This window comes from Leopardus geoffroyi, chromosome E1 (assembly GCF_018350155.1).
Source record: "Leopardus geoffroyi isolate Oge1 chromosome E1, O.geoffroyi_Oge1_pat1.0, whole genome shotgun sequence".
NCBI classification, from domain to species: Eukaryota; Metazoa; Chordata; class Mammalia; order Carnivora; family Felidae; genus Leopardus; species Leopardus geoffroyi.
In genome coordinates, this window is record NC_059330.1 from 22,641,900 (window position 1) to 22,663,996 (window position 22,097).

A 22,097-nucleotide genomic window follows, 5' to 3' on the forward strand; every position below is an offset into this window, starting at 1 on the left:
CCCCAGTGAAGGCATTTATTGTCTCTTATTTTCCCGTCTCAGGACATTGTTCATCTTCATTCTGAAATGGATTTGTGACCTGTGATTAAGGCCCAGTATTCTCCACCTGATCTCTCCTTCTCTCAGTGTTAATTATAGTCATAGAAAGTTAATAGGTTCAGAGCAAGGATAGGGTGAGGCCCAGAGATGTTTTTGTAAGCTCAGTTTACAGGCTGAATGCTCAGTTCCAAAGGGAAGTGCGCTCAATCCATGGGTTAGAGCCTAGATTCATAACATCCTATAGAGGTCATTTTTTTCCCAGGGCCCTCTGGTCCATATTATAGCTAAATCATTGGAATGCTGCTAAATAATGTGCAGATCTCTGAAGCAAGGAGGTCTCAGGGCTGCATTTACCCACACTCCTCATTTCTCCACCTTTAGCATTATCACCATCACTATTTTTCATCTTTATCGTGTCCTTCTGCAGAGGCACTCAATAATGTACCCATTGTGCAAGTAATCTAAAATCTTTTTCGGCAAGCAATAGTATTTAGTAGTAATAAAACACTAATTTGTCTACCAAGTGACATATTTATAGGAGCAGTTTACTTTGACATATTTTTATTATTTCTACTCATTTGCTAAGTACTTTCCAATACATATTTATGAAGCACATGCCTTTCCCAAAACAGTAGTGAAAAAATAAATCATATTATTTCTTTTATTAGTAGCAGCATGGTTTGTAAGTTCTAGTGCCCTGATTTTGTTACTTCTGGCAAGAGCCGAAAGAATTAATGGTGACTGAGCACCTACTAGGTGCCAGACTCTCTATGGAAGGCATTTTGCATAGATTATCTGTTAAATTCCCCTGAGACAATGTAATTTTACCAATAAGGAAAATATAATTCCCCCACAACATAGATTTTACCAACGAGACAGACACCTTACCTTGCCTGAGTAATTTGGCCAGAAAGAGCCCCGCAGCATTTTGAACCTGGATCTTTTCCTTATCCAAGACCCCAAATCATCATTCTACTTCATCAGCCCCCTCTTAACTTCTCTGAACCTAGTAAATTATGTAAAGTATAAAGTATTCCTTTCTGAAAGAGGCCATGTAGATTACCCCAGAATGGAACAGAGATAAGACACAAGATGTTAACACCAATTTTTCTATAGGAGGTAACTCTCTAAGGGAGTTATTCCCTAAGAAATCAGTGGTAGGGTATTTTCCAAAGGGAAGGGCTAGTACAAGAGTTCTACTCATTGCTGGGGACAGGACTGGTTATGTAGCTTGCAGGGCACAGTGCGAAATATGGGATGCTTGTTCCAAAAGTATTAAGAATTTCAGGATGGCAACAGTAGAATATAAGCACAGGGCTCTGTGCAACTGCACTGGTCATACTTCCTTGAAGCTGGCCTTGCCCGGACAGAAGGAAGCTGTCACTAATTATCTCCCAGGCATCAGAAGCCTCATAATAATAATATGAGGTTAAGTCCCATTATAGGCCTGGAAAAGTCTTCAGTGCTTTACGTAAACCATATGAACCTAAAGCAATTATAAGCAGCAGGTCTTATTTTCCCCATTTCACAGATGAAACTGAGGCTTAAGGAGTCTAAGTCATGCAGCCTCTTGTAAATTCCCTAGGGGAAATTGGAAAAAGCTAATAAAGTAGATCTCTGATCCAGCTTTTTATGGTGAACTAAGCTGAAAAGAGCTCAGGATGTATATAGCCTTGGCTGCTCTCTGGGCAAAATATGAAAAATAATCTTTTTTTTTTTTTTTTTTAGGATTTTATATTTAAGTAATCTCTACACCCAACATGGGGCTCAAACTCACAACCCCTAGATTAAGAGCTACATGCCCTTCCGACTGAGCCAGTGAGGCACCCCAACAAAGAGTTTTATCAAAACGTTTACATATTCACAGCTGAAGGCAGCATGAGGATGGACAGAAGAATTTAGAATGAGACAGACCCGAGTTTGGATTCTGTTGCTATCACTTATTAGCCTTATGTCCTTAGCCTTGCTGGGCTCCTATTGTCTGTACAATGGAAATGATTCCCCATGCTAGAAGGGTGTCTGTTCTAAGATCTAAGTGAGATGTGTACAAAGGGCCTAAGCACATGAGAGCCTTGAAAAACTTGCCTTCTGGACTTGGGGCTGCCCACCGGATGTCTAATTCCTCCATGCAACTCCCTCCTTTCTAGTAGTGCCCCCATTTCCCAGAAGGCCACAGCATGTGCTTAGGAGAAGCCTGACCCCAGCCCTAAGGCTATTTTCTTGTTGGTCTGGGCCAATCACAGACCCATTTCCCTTGCCATGATTTAGGTGTGGGCTATAAGAAAGCAATTCTGTGCTAAGGTATGAGGTAAATCTGCTCTGGCCGGAAGTTGAATTTTCCTGGTTCGTAAAAGGACCCAAGGCCCGGGTTCCTGCCTGTAGATACTGTCATGTCTGGATTGATGCTCAGAATGGCCACATCCAGAATTTAATGAGGAAAATGAGCTTGAAGACAAAACCAACACAAAAGGAAGGCAGAGTGGAGAAATGAAAGAGGCCTTATACCCCTTCACACTGAGCCACTGAACAAGCCAAACTCGGACTCCTTGCAACTGGAGATAATGTCCTTATTGTTTAAGCCTCTTTAGGCCAGGTTTTGTTACTTGCAGTGGAGAGCAGCCTCAAGGAGACATGGACCTTTTTTTGCCTGAGAGTCCCTGGGGGCTCAGGTGACTGACTTAAAGTCATCAAGTGCCAGCCCGGAGTAGGGACTCAACATTAATTTTTTTCTAATATCAAACCCAGGACATACAAGAATCCTCCGTAGAAAGCTCTATAAAAAGCTACTCTGGGGAATCAATGACTATCTAGATCTAGAGAAAAACATCCCTGCGTTCCTCATTTGCCATCTTTAAAATGCATTAGAGCCCACCCATTCATATAGTTAACCATTACTGAGCTCCCAGACTGCAGAGAACAAAAGGAAAATTGACATGGGGGCTCTTAAAATGGATCTTGAGCTTGTGGGCAGACAAGTGAACAGAAAGAGAGGCAGAGAGGGGTTATGATGTCTATCTAGACAATACTTGCTGCATAAAAAAGGGAGGATATCAGGGTGAGTGTGCACCTGACACAGCAGACACATAAGCAAAGGGAGCAAAAGGCACTTGGGCAGAAGAGCCAGCCCGGCCCGAGGCCTGCTAGGCCAACGCACCATGCAGCCTGCCCAGAATGGAGTGTGCAGTGGCAGCACGCAGGGTGAGGTGAAGCCCTGGTCTGACAGCAAGATCCAGGGAGGAAGCAAGCTTGGGGGTTGGGGGGGCGGGATCCTGCAGGAATGTCACAAGGTGGTCTGGAGCAGCAGTGAATGGGGCAGCTTCCCGTGGCCAGTGAGGCCACCTGGGTGATGACTGTGGCACCCTGAGTTGCAGTGAATTGTCCAGGGGAAGAGAAGTATGCAGATGGGAAACTAAAGGTAACAAGGAGACCCAAAGGTCTCTGGGGTCCTGGGTGCCCGCTCCTGTTCTGCCATGGGACCATCACTCCTCCTCTTTGGGCCTCAGTTTCCCTCTCTGGTTGGTCGTGACTACCTGGACTCCTGAGTTCCATAAAAAAAAGAACCCTTGAGTGATTGGGGAGACCGCTGTGCAGAAATTACCTCTGTGGGCTCAAAATGCCCAAATGTCAGGAGCGGCAGGGATTTGCAACTCCTAGCTTAACGTATTTTTCCCTGCTATGGTTGCAGAAATGCGCCAGCCCCTCATGGTGTGAGGATACCGAACATTAATTTCTCCCAGGGTCCTCTCTGCAAGCAGCAGTGCCGGGCTCCCCCTCATCTTAGGCTCACCAATCCTGTCTTCGTTCAGGCAGATACCCCGGAGCCAGCGTGCTGCTCGTTCCCGGTCCTCCACGCTTCCTGCTTCTGCCTCGGCTACGTTCATCATCTTAATGTCCTAGCTTCCCCCTGTAACTCTGACCCCCCTTTTCCTGCAGCCAAGACACAACTAATTAATTACATGACAGGCTCTCTAACCAAGAAAGGCGACTTTCCTTTAAAAAATGTAGTCAGTAAACAATTCTGATCATTTCTCTACTTTGCCTTTTATTATTCTTTCCCTGGCGTCCTCCTCACCACCCCCTGCCCCCCCCCCCTCCCCAGCCACAGCCCTCAGATGGATGGCCACAGTGCCAATAACAGACAGGGGGGTTATTTCATACACTAGGGCACCAGGCTGTGGTACAGCTGGCAGGAAGAGAAGGGTAATTATATTGCATCTCGGAGCCACTGGCAATGAATTTCTGCATAAAGGACTAGATTTGCCATGTATTATTTACGCCAGCATCAATTTTCCCAGCTGGCTCTATTTACTGTGCAAATTCTCCTCTGTCTGTTTATGGGCAAGGCCATGGTTCAGCACCTTTGGCTACTCTATACTGTAGAGGGGCCCTGCAAGGCACCGTGCATAATAAACAAGTAGCTGGATTCACTGTGGTCACATCCTCCCTTCCTGTTAGATTATATCCCTGGGACTGCAGGGAGTTCACAATCTCACCTAGTCATGGTGATGCATGCAGGTGTGTGAAACCAAATCGGCAAGAGGGAAAAAAGGAATAACCGTTCTTTGGAACCTCACTAGGGGAAACTGAAAAACAACCTTCTGGGGGGAAATTAGGTGGCTTTGGGGCTCAGGGAATTTCGTCTTTGTATTTTTCAGAACATGACATAGATAAAGGTTTTGCATTTACAAGGGCACTTCCACCTAGTACCTCAGAGACAAAGCTAGGGGAGCTCCATCTTACGGATGGAAAAACAGAGGCCAAAAACCCCCAAACAAAAACAAACAAAACAGAAGCGGGGGCAAGCCGGAGGCTTCATGGCTCAGTCACTGTGTAAGGATGGAGTGCAGGCACAACGATGACACACAGGGTTCTGCTCAGTTACTAGCATGCCTCTTCAGAAATGCCCTAAGCCAGGGTGAACTCAGCTCCCACTGGAAACATACATGATAGAAACAAGGAAGAAAACTTGGCACCGGCATGGATTTCTGGGTCCTTCCACCACAGCACCTCTCTCGCCTGTAGCTCTGTTTCCACAGAAAGAGAAGCTGCGGAAACAGAGATGCCTCTTCTGTCCAGCCCAAGAGCTTCGACTGGAATCCCAAGCGCTGGATGGCAGTGAACAGCAGGTGTTACTGTGCACAGAGTTGGGGGGCCCATGATGGCCCTCCCTTTCCCAATCAGTAGAACAGTCACATCTGATCTCCCTGTGACGTGGGGCTCTGCTCTGGAATCCCCCAGGTTCCAATGTCTACCATCTCCTGGAAACCTGTTGGCTGGGAGAAGACAGGAGGGAAGGGTAAGTTTTTGAGTGAAGCAGCCCAAGCCGGTGGCCACTTTGGTTGCAGGGTCTCAGCATCCAAGATGTCTCTATAAGACATCTGGGCCGATTCCTGGCTTTCCCCTGGGGCTGGCTCACCAGACGGGGAGATTTGGTCAGATAGGCCCTGCGCCAACTGCCTGACATCCCTGCCCCTTCCTCAATGTCCAGGAGAATCCGGGTGCTGGGGACAAAGCTCCAGGAGCGTCCAAGGGCAGGTTTGAGCTTCCCACTGTCCCTGTCTCGGGTCATGTGATTGGTCACCTGGGGAAGAAAGCATCAAAGACTTAATGCAAGTGTAGAGGACATCAGTTCCTACTGCTTCATTCTACAAGTGGGAAAACTGAGGCCTCGCACAGAGAAATGACTTCCCCAAGGCTCCATAAGTTAGTAACAGCAGGTCTTGCGTTAAGAACCGTGGGTCCTCATTTGTGCTCAACTCTTTCCATTAAATCACAATGCCTCAGGCTGGACTTGGACAGAAGGTGATGGGGCATGTGTCTGGGAAAAGCAGAGTTGTCTGCACTTTGCTGAAGGGAAGCCAGCGGCGGGCTTCCCTGACCCAGCAGACAGGCATCCTGAGACCACGTCCACCCAGCCTTTTGTGTCAGGGAGTGCCTCTGTGTGTGGGGAGGTTGGGGGAGCTTTGAAAAGGAGGTCGTAATCTGGTCAGTCCGTTCTACTCTGCCCAGGATAGTCATAGGTAGGCGACCTGAGCCTCACGGCATCCTCTTAATAAGATTCTCCCGACCAGACACCAACCAGGGGCAGGGGGTGTGGCTTATTCGTCACCGAGTCCCCACTGCCTGAGCCAGAGGCACAAGCAGGTGATCACGTGCATTCTAAAGTCAGGAGAGGGAGGCCCTGGGACTCAAGAACACTGCTGGTGGGTGTAGAAATGAGAATACCTCCCTGGAAATTAGTTGGCATCTACACATTTAAAAATGCGTGCACCCTTGGGGTGCCTGGGTGGTTCGGTTGGTTAAGTGTCTGACTTCAGCTCAGGTCATGGTCTCATGGCCCCATCGGGCTCCCTGTCGTGCTGTGTTGACAGCACAGATCTTGGAGCCTGCTTCAGATTGTGTCTACCTCTGCCCCTCCCTTGCTTGTGTGTGCTCCTTTTCTCTCAAAAATAAGTAAATAAACATTAAAAAAAAAAAAAAAGAAAAAGAAAATGCATGCAACCCTGACTCAGGGAATATACTTTCAGGAGTTCGAGGAAATAATATGAAATGTGCAAAGAGATTTAGGTATCAGCGTGTTGTTCACTGGCGTCTTCCTTAAAATAAGAGGAAAACCAGGAATGACCTACAGGCCCCAAGATCATTATGGTATACAAGGGGCTGGCAAACTAATACCCAAATGTGGCCCAAAATTGTTATTGAAAATCAAATGTGACTGGAACATAGCCATGCCCTTTTGCTCAAGTATTGTCTATGGCTGCTCTCATGCTATCTAGGCAGAGTTGAGTGGTTGTGAGGCAAACCGTATGGCCATAAAGCCTCAACTATTTACTGTCTGGCCCTCTACAGAAAACTTTGCTGACCCCTGTAACCTAGGTATTAGATAAAATATATAACTGCTAAAAATGGCATTCTTAAAACATCTAAAGACATGGGAAATGGAATGAGTTTTTTTAAAAAAATTTTATTTATTATGAGAGAGAGAGAGAGGCAGAGAGAGAGGGAGAAAGAGAAGCCCAAGCAGGCTCCACACTGTCAGCACAGAGCCCAATATGGGGCTCGATCCCACAAATTGTGTGATCATGACCTAAGCTAAAATCAAGAGTCAGACACTTAATCAACTGAGCCACCCAGGTGCCCTGAGTTTTTTTTTTTAAAACAAGGTTACAGTTTAGTTGGAAAGCTGGTTAAACGTATAGATATATATGCAGAGAAAAAAGATCCTATGGAGATATACAAAAATATTAATATGATTTCTGTGGATGTGGAGATTTATTGCAAATTTGATTCCTATATTTAACTATTTTGCCCTATGAGAAGCAGGCAGACTTAAAAGGCAAAACTATTGAGATAGAAACCAGATTGGTGGTTGTCTGGGGCTGGGTGACCTTTTTGGGGTGACCAAAATAGTCGAGATCTTGATTGTGCCAGGGTAACAAGACTGGATACATTAGTATCTGTTAGCCAAACTTTAAATGAGAAGAGAGTTACTCTGTGTGAATTATACCCGAACAAACCTGTCTTAAAGTAAAAAGAAAAACAAGACTGTCCTTGACCCCTTGGCTATTTACGTCCAATCCCATCAAAATCCAGTGCTCGATGACCCAGGGAAGTTGGGCCAGGACCCTTTCCTAAAGGGCCACTTTCGGGTTTCAGAGGTTGCCATTTAAGGGAAGTAAACAGCCTAGAAACTGAATTAGAAATTGAATTCATGTGCCCCCTTGGCAAAGCCCTGGGATCAGACACAAAAGCAGCAAGCTGGCCAAGCCCAGTTCCTCACCATTACCGCCACACCAACGTCCCGGGCCAGGGTCTTCAGCTCTCGAGCCAGCTGCATCATCAAGGCCAAACCTGGAAGAGAAGCAAAGGGCGAGGGCAGCAGGGCACCCGGGACTAGGCTGGATGGGGACTGGATTTCAGAGCTGGGAGGCAAGGTCATGTCCCGGACTGTGGGCTCTGCCACACCTCTTACCTTCCCTCTGCTGACCTCCCAGAAGTGGGGAGACCACGGCAGTGACCGAGTCCACAACCACCACCTTCACAGTCGCTGAGGCACTGCTCACCTGGGGAGAAGCAGGTGCCATGAACCAGTTAGTCTCTAGGGGGTGTCCATTACAGGACAAGATTGCTCCTCTATCCGGAACTGGTAAGAAGTAAGTTCCCCAACCCCAAATATTAGCTGTGCAGGTTTCACGGACTTTCAGTCCCCCCACCCCACCTCCTATGTAGGTATGAGAGATTTTACTGAAGACTTGGGTGGAGAGAGAGGTTTTAAATTAAAGGACACCACAGATATACCAAAATATATTTGCGAAATCCCTGTTCCAAGTTCTATAGCCCTAGCCATGAATTTTCTTTTTCTTTTTTTAGGATTTTATTTTATTTTATCTTATTTTTTAGAGAGCACATACACACACGTGCGAGGGGGATAAGCAGAGGAGGGAAGAGAGAGAATCTTTCTTTTTTTTAATGTTTATTTCTTTTGAGAGAAAGCATGAGAACAGAGGAGAGGCAGAGAGAGAGAGAGGGACAGACAGAATCCCAAGCAGGCTCCCAGCTCTCAGCACGGAGCCCCACACAGGGTTTGATCTCACAAACTGTGAGATCATGATCTAAGCCAAAATCAAGAGTAGGGTGCTTAACTGCCTGAGCCACCCAGGTACCCCGAGAGAATCTTAAGCAAGTTCCATGCTCATGTGGAGCCCAACTCAGGGCTCGATCCCACGACCCTGGGATCACAAGCCAAGACGAAATCAAGAGCTGAACGCTCAATCGACTGACCCACCCAGGCACCCCTTAAGATTTTACTATATTTTTTAAGTGTATTTACTTATTTTGAGAGAGAGAGAAAGAGTGCATGAGCAGGGGAGGGGCAGAGAGAGAGGACAGAGAGAATCCCAAGCAGGCTCACCATTGTCAGTACAGACCCTGATGTGGGGCTCAGTCCCGCGAGCTGTGAGATCACGACCTGAGCTGAAACCAGGAGTCAGATGCTTAACCGACTGAGCCACCCAGGCACTCCTTAAGATTTTATTTTTAAGTAATCTCTATACCCAATGTGTGGCTCGAACTCACAACCTTGAGATCAAGAGTTACATGCTCTACTGACTGAGCCAGCCAGGTGCTCCAGTCCCGAATTTTCTTAGCAGCCATCTTTCTCCTGATGGCCAGCCCTCCACCATCTTTCCAGGTCCCTCTTCTCCCTCTCCTTCCTACTCCCCAAATTCCTAACTCCCTGTGCTAAAGGGCTAGCCTTCTCTTTACTTCACTGTCTCCTTCCAGATCATCATGCCTCTAGGGCCTCATCTTCCGCATCTGAAGTGGTTCTAAATATAGACTATACAGACAGCCATCTGTTAAAACCATAAACTTTTGTCTTTACACAAGCATTAGCATCTTGGACCTAACCTCCCTTACTCCTTATATCCAAGTCATTTGCTGATTCTGTTTCTACAGCTTTCTTTCTCACTTCATGCCGACCAGATCTTGGATATTCAGCATTATCTGGCCTGTCTTTTGCATGTCTTCGTTCATCTTCCAGTTTCTGACTCTCGGCCATCAGCTTGTCTAAGAGAAGACGGCAGAAGAGAAGCTAAAGCTGAAATCAGCTTAACTCTTCCTCACTCTGGGAGAGCAGGTTGAAATCTCTGGCTAAAATGGGGACAGCCAGGCTCTCACTGCTGGCAACTATGGAGTTACCAGGTCATCCGTGGCAGACAAAACCTAAAGCAGCCCCTTGACCCCCACCTCCAGGTGTACAAGCTCTCATATAATCCCCTCCCCCCAACTACGGGTGAGTCTTATGGCTTGCTTCTGACTAATACAGTGTCAAAGGTGTTGGAATGTTACTCTCTTGCCTAGGCTACGTTATACGGCAAAGGTAATGAAACATCACTCCCAAGATTACATTATGTTATATGAGACTGCGTGTTGCTCTCATTCTTGTGCTGTCTTGAAAGCAAGTGGTCATGCTGTGAACTGCTTATGGAAAGGGCCACATGGCAGACAACAGGGGGCAGTGTGCCAGCAAGAAACTGGACCCCACTAGGAAATGAATTCTGACAACAACCTGAGTGAACTTATAAGTGGATTCTCTCCCAGTTGAGCCTCCAGATAAGAACACAGCCCAGCTGCCATCTTGATTACAGACTACTGAGATCCTAAGCAAAGGCCCCAGGTAACTGTGCCAGACTCCTGACCCATAGAAATTGTGAGGTAGTAAACATGTGTTGTTTTAAGTCATTAAATTTATGTAATTTATTATACAATAATAGGATATATACTATCATAACGGTCTTCCAGTAAAAAATACAGTCATTTGACTTGGGAGTTGAGAGATTTGGGTTATTCGCTTAGTTCTTATCCTTATTATGTGGTGACTATAAATAACTTACTAAACTTCTCTGGCCCTCACTGTCATCTCTAAAAATAGAGGGTTGGATTAGATCAAGGCTACTTGACTTCATGTCTCAACACACATGGGTCATAATCAGCAATGGCTCCTATGGCAAGTATCTGTTCAGTACATTCTGAAATTTGTAAAAATGATTTACTTTACATGCACATATTATGCTTTGGGGTCAGAGTTTAACATGAATTGAGCTATTCTTTTGTTTTCTTTTTTTAATGAATTGAGCTATTCTAAGATGTCTTTCTAAATCTAGTAGCTCATAAATCAGGGCACCAAATCCTAAGTACCTAGGCAAGTATAGTGCAGTACCAATCCAAATGCCATTCTAAACTCTTCTTCCTTGTTAACAGGATTCTGAAGGTTTTCAGGTACTGGGCAGAAATCTCCTGACATCATGGAAAGTGGGCCCAACTCCTAGTCTGAGATACACATAAAATTCTGTTTTGGCCAACTAGATGTAAAGCAAAGTCTACTAGTGGCTTCTGAAGACAGATTTTTCTTTCCTGATAAAAGGAGAGAAGTGCAGAAAAGGGGCCATCTATTACTGCCCTGAACACCGGGGTTGATGTGTGAAGACATAAGGCTTAGAGCTATAGCAGCCACTTTGCAATCATGAGGGGAAAGAGCAAGAGAATCAGACACACCAACCTAGAGCCCTGATACTGTGGACCAGCCAACCTCCAGACTCATGTGAGATAATTAAATGTCCTCAAGGTTCATGTGTCTGTCAGGCAGACTCTATCACTTGCAGCTGGAAGTAATCCTAGCTGATCCTGTGGGGGAATGAATGCAGAAACGAGTATGACATGATCCTTGCACTCAAGGGTCTTACTGTTTAGCGGGAAAGATGGGCGTATAAACAATGAGGTACTCAGGAATGGATTTAGCACTCAGGAGTCCCATCCTGGAAGTGGCATGCACAGCTGGAGTCACCAGATTGCACATCTGCATTTCCAAACAGTCTGTCGTAGGGCACCTGCCCACATACAGATCGCCCTGGCAAGTTGGGTGAAGCAGGAAGGGACAGAACAGCAGGCTCACCTGCTGGGACATAGCGCCTCGGAGGTCCTGCAACACGTCCAACATCTGGAAGATGTCAAACGCACGAACCACCTGGATCCTCTGGAGAGCTCCTGCCTAAAGAGGTGGGAAAGAGAAGGAGGGGCTTTCAATAAGAGGGAGCAGGGAATCAAGCAAGTTAAAGAGGGATTTTAAACCTGAGCAGACGCATCTAGACATAAGGACTCAAGTCCAAGATGGCAGATGGGCTTTGTCTACTGGGCCAGTTCTCACACTGGTGGTTGCCGGGTGCTGACCTACAAAGCCAAGTCAGAGTGCAGTCGGGGAAGTACAACTGGCAGGTCTGGTTAGGAACGTCTGCTGAGGGCAAGCAATGGGAAGGAAACACAGATTCTGGGTGTTTGCCAGCCATGACTTAGGGTGTGCAAGGGGTTGGATTACCTGGGAGATCAGTGCGGTAGCATCCCAGCTAGGATAATGTCATAACAGGGGAAGCTTGAAGAGTACAGGAAGTATTAATAGAAATGACTATTAATCCAAATGGCCATAATTCTTGCAGTATAAGGGATACTTGGGTCTTTCTGTGTCAGAACCTCAAAGGAACTCAACCCTCCTACCCCTTACCTGCTCCTCCTCATCTGGGGTTCTAGCCTGAAGCAGCTGGAGGAGGCGGGAGGCTGTCAGTCCTCCACTGGAATCAACGTATACAACATTCTGCTGCAAGCCATAGGCCACATTTGCAGCCACACAAAGACATACCTGAAAAGACAAGGCATTGGGAGAACTTGAGCCCCCAAAATGAGAACTCCCCACCAAATCCTGTCCAAATCCCAGTGACACGATCGAGCCAAGTTCAAGCCCCACTCCTCATCACCCATCCTCTCTCTTCCAAGTTCTGAGTCACAAGCACATTGGCAGAAGCTCCCTCAGGGATACGGAGCTATGCACCCACCTCCCCCTGTCCTCCTGGCTGCTGGCCGCACATGTACCTGGGTTTTGCCGCTACCTGGGCCTCCTACAATTTCAGTCACTTCTCCAGTGTAGAGACCAGCATCAAGCAGTTTGTCTAGGCTGATGAAAGAAGAGGAGGAAGGATGAGAATCAACCCAGGGGACTGGAGGGAACAGAGGGGAGTAGGAACCAAGAAGAAAAGGAAGACATTCCTTCCCAGCACTGGTTCTGCCCAGACGATCTGAACATCTCTGGGGAAAGAGGGCACGGCTACAAGATCCTGCTTGGGCCCTCCTCATCTGTTCACTCTCAGCCTAAAGATCACTCCCCACAGAGGTCTCCGCCGCCCCATCAAAAGGTCCTCCTTCCTGATCTGAATCTCAGTCCCTTGTGAGTTTCCTTTAAACTCTGAAATAATTATAGATTCATTAGGAAGTTGCACAAAAAAAATTGTACAGGGGTGTTGCATGTACCCTTCGCCTCACTGTCCCTAACGGCAGCCTCCTGCACTGTAAGATACACTGTACCACAGTATAACATCGCCAGGCGACCCTAGTGCAATCTGCAGAGCTTATCCAGATATCCCCAGTGTTATGTGTGTGCACGTACAGTTCTATGGAATCGTATCACACGTGGTTTATGCAACCACCACAATCAAGACACAGAATGTCTCCATCACTATAAGGCTCCCTTTATAGCCACCTTTTTATAGCCACACCCCTCCATTCAACCCCTACTCCCCTAACCCCTGGAAACCACCAATCTGTTCTTTATCTCTATCATGTTGTTTCAAGAATGTTATGGACATAGAATCACACTGTATGCAGCCATTGTGGCTGGTTTCTTTTGCTCAGCATCATTCCCTTGAGATCCATCCAAGTTGTTGTATCCATAGCCGTTTCTTTTCATTGCTGAGAAGGAGCCCATGGTAAGGATGTACCAAGTGTGTTTAACCACCCACCCATTGAAGTCTGTTCTAGCTGTTTCCACTTTGGGGCAATTATGAATCAAACTGCTATGAACATTTGTGTACAGGTTTTTGTGTAAACCTGTTTTTGTTTCTCTGGAATAAATGTGTAAGAATGGAACTCCTAGGGGCGCCTGGGTGGCTCAGTCAGTTGGGCATCCGACTTTGGCTCGGGTCATGATCTCACAGTTCGTGAGTTCAATCCCCACATCGGGTTCTGTGTGGACAGCTCAGAGCCTGGAACCTGCTTCGGATTCTGTGTCTCCCTCTCTCTCTCTGTCCCTCCCCCACTCGCACTCTGTCTCTCTCTCTCAAAAATAAACAAACGTTAAAAAAAAAAAAAAAAAGAATAGAACTCCTAGGGGGTGCTTGGCTGACTCAGTAGAGCATGCAACTCTTGATCTTGGGGTTGTAAGTTCGAGCCCCACGTTGGGTATGAAGATTACTTAAAAATAAAATGTAAAAAAAAAAAAAAAAAAAAAAGAATACAACTTCTGGGTTGTGTGGTAAGCATATATTAATTTTATAAGAAACTACTAAACGATTTTCCAGAGTGGCTATGCCATTTTACTATCCCACTAAGAATGTATGAGTAATCCAGTCTCTCTATATCCTTACCAGCATTTGGTATTTATCACTGCTTTTTAAATGTTTGTTTATTTTTGAGAGAGACAGACAGAGCATGAACAGGGGAGGGGCAGAGAGACAGGGAGACACAGAATCCAAAGCAGGCTCCGGGCTCTGAGCTGCCAGCACAGAGCCCGATGCAGGGCTCAAACCCACTAACCGTGAGACCATGACCTGAGCCGAAGTTGGGACACTTAACTGACTGAGCCACCCAGGTGCTGCTATCACTACTTTTTATTGTAGCCATTCTGGTAGGTGTGCAGTAATATCTCACTGTGGTTTTGTTTTGTTGTTTATTTTTTTAATGCTTATTTATTTATTTTTGAGAGAGAGAGAAGAGAGAGAGAAAGAGAGAGAGAGGGAGGGAGGGAGGGAGAGGGATCATGAGTGGGGGAGGGGCAGACAGAAAGGGAGACAGAACCCCAAGCAGGCTCCGTACTGTCAGTTCAGAGCCCAGCACAGGGCTTGGACTCACTAATTGTGAGATGATGACCTGAGCCGAAATCAAGAGCCAAACGCTTAACTGACTGAGCCACCCAGGTGCCCCTCATTGTGGTTTTAATTTGCATAACTAATAATGTTTGACATCTTTTCATGTGATTATTTGCCACCTGTATGTCCTCCTTGGTGAAATATCTGTTCATGTCTTTTGCCCATTTGCTAACTGGATTGTTTCATCATTGAGTTTTTTTTTTTAAGTTTATTTATTTATTTTGGGAGAGAGAAAACTTGTGTCTACACGTGGGAGAGGGGCACAGAGAGACAGAGAGAGAGAGAGAGAGAGAGAGAGAGAGAGAGAAAGAGAGACAGAGAGAAAATCCCAAGCAGGCTCTGTGCTGAGACCGAAGTGGAGCTCGACATGGGGCTTGAACTCATGAACCGTGAGAGATCATGACCTGAGCTGAAATCAAGAGTCAGATGCTCAACCGATTGAGATACCCAGGTGCCCCTCACCATTGAGTTTTAAGAATTCTTTATATATTCTAGATGCAAGTCCTTTGTTGAATATGTGGCTTGCAAATACTGTGTCCAGTCTATAGCTTGTCTTTTTGTCCTCTTTTGCAGGGCAGAAGTTTTAAGTTTTGACTAGTTTTTATTTTTATTTTTTTGATTAAAAATTTTATCTTTTTTTATTTTTTTATTTTTTAATTTTTTTTTCAACGTTTATCTACTTTTGGGACAGAGAGAGACAGAGCATGAACGGGGGAGGGGCAGAGAGAGAGGGAGACACAGAATCGGAAACAGGCTCCAGGCTCTGAGCCATCAGCCCAGAGCCTGACGCGGGGCTCGAACTCACGGACCGCGAGATCGTGACCTGGCTGAAGTCGGACGCTTAACCGACTGCGCCACCCAGGCGCCCCAAAAATTTTACCTTTTTTTAATTGATCACACGTTTGGTGTCACATCCAAGAACCCTTTGCCTCACCCTAGTTCCAGAGATTTTCTATATTTTGTTCTAAAACCTTGACAGTCTTAGGGCACCTGGCTGGCTCAGTCGGAGGGTGCAACTCTTGATCTAGGGGTTGTGAGTTTGAGTCCCACGTAGGGTGCGGAGATTACTTTAAATAACATCTTGAAAAATAAAAATAAAGATAAAAGCTTGACAGTTGTACATTTAAGTCCATGATCCATTTTCAATTTTTGTGTGAGATGAGGGGTTTAGGGATACTTATTACCCCATGATGCCCACCAGCTCCAGCACCATTGTTGAAAGATTATATCCTTCCTCCACTGAAGTGTTTTTGGACCTTTGTCAACAATCAGTTGGCCACATCTGTGAGTGTACTGCTAGGTTCTCTACGCCACTCCACTGATCTGTGTCTTTTGCGTGGCCAATACCACACCAGTCTTGATTACTGCTTTACAGTAAGCCTTAGCATGTGGCAGACTGATTCCTCCAACTTTATCTTTTTAAAATTGTTTTAGTGATCCTACATCATTAGCTTTTCTGTTTAATTGTTAGAATAAGCCTTATCTCTACCATCAAAAAAAATCCGCTGGGACTTTGGTAAGAACTGCATGAAGTTTTTAGGGCAGTTTGTGGAGAATTGCCGTCTTTACTCTGCTAATCCACGAATATAGTGGGTCTCTCTATTTATTTGGGTCATCTTTCATTTCTTTCATCAGCAAGTTTGAATTGTCAGCATACAGCTCCCATACCCGCTTTGTTAGATTTAGACCCAAGTATTTCATTTTCTTTGGGGCAACTGTAAATGGTATTATGTTTTAATTTTCCAATTCCACATGTTCATTTTCAGTATACAGAAATGCAATTGATTTTTATGTGCTGATCTTGTATCCTGAGGCCTTGCTGAACTCACTCAGTTCTAGGAGCTGGTAATTATTTTCTATGTGCTTGTTTTTGTCTGTCTTCCCCATTTGGCCCAGAGCACCCACGGGCAAGGACTAGGCTCCGATACTGGCATAGTGCCAGAAACACAGGAGATGAACAATGAATGTTCCCAGAGAAGCAAGTGATAGAAAAGTACCAATTAGTTCCTATATTGCCAAAACCCTGGCTGCAGAAGCCTTGGGATAAACTCAAGACACAGCCAATTCCTAATCCACATCCTGTCCTTGAACCATGATGAAACAGGTCACTAACCACTTTCCACTCCCTGCCTGACCTGTGGGCTGAAGCTTCTCTATCTACACCACAGCCCATACTAATGGCTCCATGTCCTGACCTCATGCATCCCTTTCCCAGCCCTGCAAACCCCTTCCCAGGCCCCAGCACTCTGCAAGGTTCTGGAAGACCTCCCCTGACCCTCCTGTGTACTCCAAGCATCACCTCAGTAAATACCCCATCTATTTCGATTCCAAGGACTCCATGATTATAGGCACACGTCCCTGCCAGTCAAAACGCTCTTATCACCACTCCAATAGCCTGTGGCTTCTCCCGCTGGGACCAGACAATCCCTAGCTCCATCACGGCAGCGGTTCTCCTGGTATGGTCCCCAGACCAGCAGCAACAGGGTCACCTGGGAACTGGTATGTAATGCAAATTCTCAGGCCCTGCCCCACATCCGCTGCATCAGAAACTGGAGACTGTATCTGATTTCAACAAGGCCTCTAGGTGGTCTGGATGCGTGCGCATGTTTGAAAACCACTAGGCTAGACTAGTGATTCTCAATCCTGCCTGCATATTAAAGTCTCCAGAGGAGTTTTGAAAAAGAGGCCTCTGTCAGCAGTTCCCAGACTTGTCCGCACAGTGGAATCACCTGGGAACTTCAAAAACGACTGATGCCTGGGGCACCTGGGTGGCTCAGTTGGTTGAGCATCTGACTTCAGCTCAGGTCATGATCTCGCAGTTTAGAAGTTCAAGCCCCAAGTCGGGCTCTGTGCTGACAGCGCGGGGCCTGGAGCCCACTTCCTATTCTATGTCTCCCTCTCCTTCTACCCCTCCCCCGCTCATGCTCTGTGTCTCTCTCTCAAAAATAAATAGACATTAAAAAACAAAAAGTGTGGGGCGCCTGGGTGGCGCAGTCGGTTAAGCGTCCGACTTCAGCCAGGTCGCGATCTCGCGGTCCGTGAGTTTGAGCCCCGCGTCGGGCTCTGGGCTGATGGCTCAGAGCCTGGAGCCTGTTTCCGATTCTGTGTCTCCCTCTCTCTCTGCCCCTCCCCCGTTCATGCTCTGTCTCTCTGTCCCAAAAATAAATAAAACGTTGAAAAAAAAATTAAAAAAAAAAACAAACAAAAAAACAAAAAGTGTTAAAAAAAAAAAAAAAAACCTACTGATGCCTGTGTCCCATCCCCAGAGAATGTGATTTAATAGGTCTGCAGGAGGCATGGGCTTTGGAATGTTTAAAGATTCCCCAAGTGATTCTAATGCCCAGACATGTGTGGGACCCACTGACCTAGAGTAATTAAGTCAGAATTTTTCTTAACCTCCCATTTGATTCTAACGTGTAGCCTGGGCTAAACCACTGGTACTGACTCTCCAGACAAGAATCAACCTCATTCTTGGCCACGAGGACCACGCTGCATAAGGAATTCTCAAATCCCCCTCTCCGCTGACTTCTTAGCTGTGTTCCTGTGTTTTCATTTCATGCCTCCTACTGCCCACAGGACTCTCCTACCGAGCACTTCTAACTCGGGGCATGTGACGACAGAGAGAGACACCTCGCCCCGCCTGCCTGGTGCAGCAGAAGCACACCCTGCTCTTACGACTTGCTTTGAATCCGAGTGATTTCTGGGAGTTAGCCTCCCCCTTTCCCTTGGGATTGGCTTTTAGTCTTTTCTTTTCCGGCCGTTCATTCCAACATGACCTAAGTACCTCACCATTTCCTGAAGGTCTTACTCTAAAACGAGGGAGATACAGAAACACAGAGAGACCTAGCTCCAGCCTTGGAGATACAGAGATACAGAGAGACCAGCCTTCAGGGAATCACCTGTCTCCCCCAGTCAATACAGCTTCTTACAAGGTCCACTTCACTCTCTATTGTCCTTGTAAAGACTGACATTGCACATCAGGCTCTGAGATGGCCTACAACAAAGAAACTCATTTAATTTGGGTTAATGAAGCATTTCCTCAGCGTGACAACAGAACTCCCCACCTCCCTTTTAAAAGTTACATCCATCCGTTAACTGTCCAGAGAACGTTGTGAGGAGGGCAGAAACCCAGCCTATCATCTGATTCCTCACAGCCACATCCCACCAGGTAGCAAGGCCTGTTGCGCATCTTTTCAATGCGTCTCCTGCTGTCACTTGCTCTCCATGGGACTCACGCACTCCACCGCTACTATCTCGGTCTTGGCCTCTCTCCTGCGAGCCTCCCTAGTCCGGTCCACCCTGCACACCTCTGCCTCCGTGCCCACAGCTCACTTTCACATCACAGCCTCCCTCCTGGAGGCAGGCAACAGGACAGAGCAGTCCGAGTCAGAAGTGTGACAGGTACGGCCTCAAGGGCCTGGTCTGCCACTTATTAGTTGTGCGAACTTGCCCACGTCACTTAACCGGAGTTCCGGTCTCTTCATCTAGCCAATGGTGGTTTTACCTGTGATGTGTCCATTGGTGGTCGTGGAGAACAAAGGAAATAATGTACTGTGGAGTGCTAGCATGGTGCCGGGTTCTTGGTAGGCACTCAGAGAAGGCCCGTACGTTCCTCAATGCCCACAGCCTGCCTCTGCCTCAGAACTTTCCAGAACCACTCTGATTTCCTTTTCTTTTAAAAAAAAATTTTTTTTTTACATTTATTTATTTTTGATATAGAGAGACAGAGCACAAGTGGGGAAGGGGTAGAGAGAGAAGGAGACACAGAATCCGAAGCAGGCTCCGGGCTCCGAGCTGTCAGCACAGAGCCCGACACGGGGCTCAAACTCACAGACAGCGAGATCATGACCTGAGCCGAAGTCAGATGCTTAACCGACTGAGCCACCCAGGTGCCCCTCTGATTTCCTTTACAACACCCCACTGCAGCCACAGTCCTGACCATTTATGACTTGACTTCTCCCTAAACGCTTCCTCTGCCCGTGTTGCTTTTCTAAGCTCTCTAAGCCCAGAGGCCAGGTCTGCTTCCGGTGAATCGCTCCCTCCTTATGCTGCCTCCACACATTGCGTACACCTCTCTTCTGTTCACCTGCTCTCCTATCTACCCACTACACCACACATTCATTAAGTGCAGGAGCCACGCCATACTGGGACACCTATAATCCGCATGTATCTGGCACCTAGTAGGCATGCAGTCGGTGCTTGAGGGGTAAGAGACTCGGACCACCAACCAGGAGGAACAAGCACCATGCTGTATGAATCTTGCCAAGAGAACGTGTTAGGGAAACAGCAAGGGCCAAACCAATCCAGAGACCTTTTTGGTGGCAGAGTTCCTCATCAAATTCTGCACGAACAGGCCAGGAAAGAGGTCAGACTCCCTCGGCCAGAAACTGGCTGTGGTCTTCCAACTCTTTCCCTTCCAAGACCACGCAGCAGAATATAACTACTCCACAGAAGCTCCCTTGGCCCCTCTTGCTGCAGGGTATGGGGCACACACCCGGCTCCGATCAAGTATCTCAGGGCTTTTCCCACCACTCCACGCCCCTCAATCTCTAGGGCTAAACTCAAGCTTGCTTAATCATCACTAACTCACAAGGTCACTGAAGAGATTACATAACCTAATGTCAGTGGCTGGCACGCAGGAGGCGCTCAATGAGTGTCAGTCTTGCCATGTTCTCTCGCCCTATCCTTTTTGTTTTATCTTTGAGAGACAGAGCACAAGTGAGAGAGGGGGCAGAGAGAGAGGGGGACAGAGGATCTGAAGCAGGCTCTGCACTTACAGCAGAAATCCTGATGTGGAGCTTGAACTCACAGATAGTGAGATCATGACCTGAGCCGAAGTTAGACGCTCAACCGACTGAGCTACTCATGTGCTCCTTGCCCTGTCCTTCAGTGAAATGGGAAGCAGGGCCAGAGAAGAACTGCTTTGATCTGCTGAATAATAATGAAATACTGACATTTTGTGTGATAGGATAGTGGTTCTCAACCAGAAGCAACTGTGCCCCCACAGGGGTCATTTGGCAACATCTGGAGACATTTTTGATTGTCACAACATGGGGAGAAGGGAGGTACCACTGTTATCTATTGAATAGAGGCCAGAGATGCTGCCCAAAATCCTATAATGCACAGGACAGACACTCCCCCACCCCCCGCCCTGGGGCAAATAATTACAAATCCCAAAATATTAGAAGTGCGAAGTCAAGAAACCCTGTCATAAGGTAAGACAACTCAGAAGTCCTGGCCATCTGCCCATGCTGCCCTCATCACAGCTTGAAAAACCCTGCTCTCTCTAGATTCAAGAGTGAAAGGTGGTACCGGAGGCAGCCCGGTCCTCCAGCCTCTCACCTTCCTCCCCAAATACAAACCTTCCGATGCCAGTGGACAGGATGGCTGTGGAGGTCTTTAGTTCCTCGTACAGATCAGCGCCATTGAAGGGGAAAGCTGAGAACTGAGCCAGCAGCACCCTTCTCAGGGCAACCAGGGCCTACGAAAGGGGCGGGGGCAACTCAAGATGGGGCCTGGATCGCTTCAACCCAAAGCAGCCCGGAGCACACAGCAATGACCCGCCAAGGGAGGGGGCATCCCAGGGTCTCATACGCTGCTGCCACCCCAGTTATCAATCTCTGGGAGCCCTTTGCTCCTTTGACTCAGGGCTGAGCATTTAGAGACACCCAAGTTTGTAGCGTGGAGATAGCTCACCTTGTAAGACAAGCCACACTTCTGGGCTACATCCTCCAGGTCTGCAGAAACCAGGTCCACCACTGAAAACAAAGCACACGTGGTTGATTGGCAGGAAGGGAGGCGCCGGGTTTCCCACACGTGGCTTTTCCTCTTCTGTAAAGCGAGGTGACAGTCCTACCCCGGGGCAGGCAGTCCCAGGCGGCCTACGTGACAGAACAGAGCTGTGGGGCCTGGCGGGGCGCCTGGCACCCAGTAGGGGTTCTGCCCTCCCCAGAGGCTCGGTTGGCCCCACTCCCGCCTTCCCGAGGCTCTGCAGAGCGGTGCGGGGCAGAGCACAGGGGTGCGGGGAGGACCCCTCCCGGGTACGCCTAGTCCGCGCTGTGCCCAGCTGGGTGGCGCGCACGCGGTCACCTGTCTTGATCCCGCGGCTCCTCAGAAGCTGGACCGTGTCCTGGGTGAGGCCCGGGCACAGCCCGGCCCTGAGAACGCCCATGTTCCCTGGGGGTCGGTCCGGGTAACGCCGGGCTCGGGGCTGGTCGTCCCGCGGGCCTCCGCGGGGCCCTCTCCCTTCGCCCGGCGGCACCCTGCTCGAGAAGGGGCGCAAGGCGGCAGCGCGGAGGGGGCGCGCCCCGCCGGGTCCCCGCGCCTCAGCCCAGCTGCTCGCGCCACGCCGCGCTTCCGCCGTCCAGGCGCCAGGACCTGGCTTGCAGCGCCACCTGCTGGCTGCGCGGCGACAGGGCGGTTGGGGCGGGAGCCGGCCCCCAGTCCCCAGGTCCCCGCCCCACGACGCTCCACCCCCGTGCTCCCCGGCGCCCGCCGCGCGCTGCCGACTGGACCCGCTCTCCGCCCGCCACGCCCCGCGTCCGCACACGCCTCCACCCGCCTCCACCCGCCTCCGGGGGCGCGCGCGCA

The 22,097-nt window shown here is 48.0% G+C and overlaps 1 protein-coding gene across 1 annotated transcript; it reads right to left on the reverse strand.

Moving 5' to 3' along the window:
- Window positions 1-1,780: 1,780 nt before the first annotated feature.
- Window positions 1,781-21,925, reverse strand: RAD51D (RAD51 paralog D). The gene is made up of 10 exons (XM_045488127.1): window positions 21,597-21,925; window positions 21,204-21,265; window positions 20,870-20,988; window positions 12,460-12,541; window positions 12,095-12,229; window positions 11,492-11,587; window positions 8,012-8,102; window positions 7,820-7,890; window positions 5,456-5,620; window positions 1,781-5,312 (listed from the first exon to the last, which is right to left on the reverse strand). Exons 1-10 carry the CDS (start codon window positions 21,676-21,678, stop codon window positions 5,229-5,231), a joined length of 987 nt encoding a protein of 328 aa, XP_045344083.1. The 5' UTR covers window positions 21,679-21,925; the 3' UTR covers window positions 1,781-5,228.
- Window positions 21,926-22,097: the final 172 nt, after the last annotated feature.

Bases quoted from the DNA above. Each gene is read 5' to 3' on its own strand.
- RAD51D (XM_045488127.1), bottom strand. From the start codon at position 21,678: ATGGGCGTTCTCAGGGCCGGGCTGTGCCCGGGCCTCACCCAGGACACG. The intron at 7,891-8,011 runs GTAAGAGGTGTG...CTTCTCTTCCAG, and splicing joins GGGAGGTCAGCAGAGGGAAG to GTTTGGCCTTGATGATGCAG. The intron at 5,313-5,455 runs GTGAGCCAGCCC...GTCTTCTCCCAG, and splicing joins TGACCAAATCTCCCCGTCTG to CCAACAGGTTTCCAGGAGAT.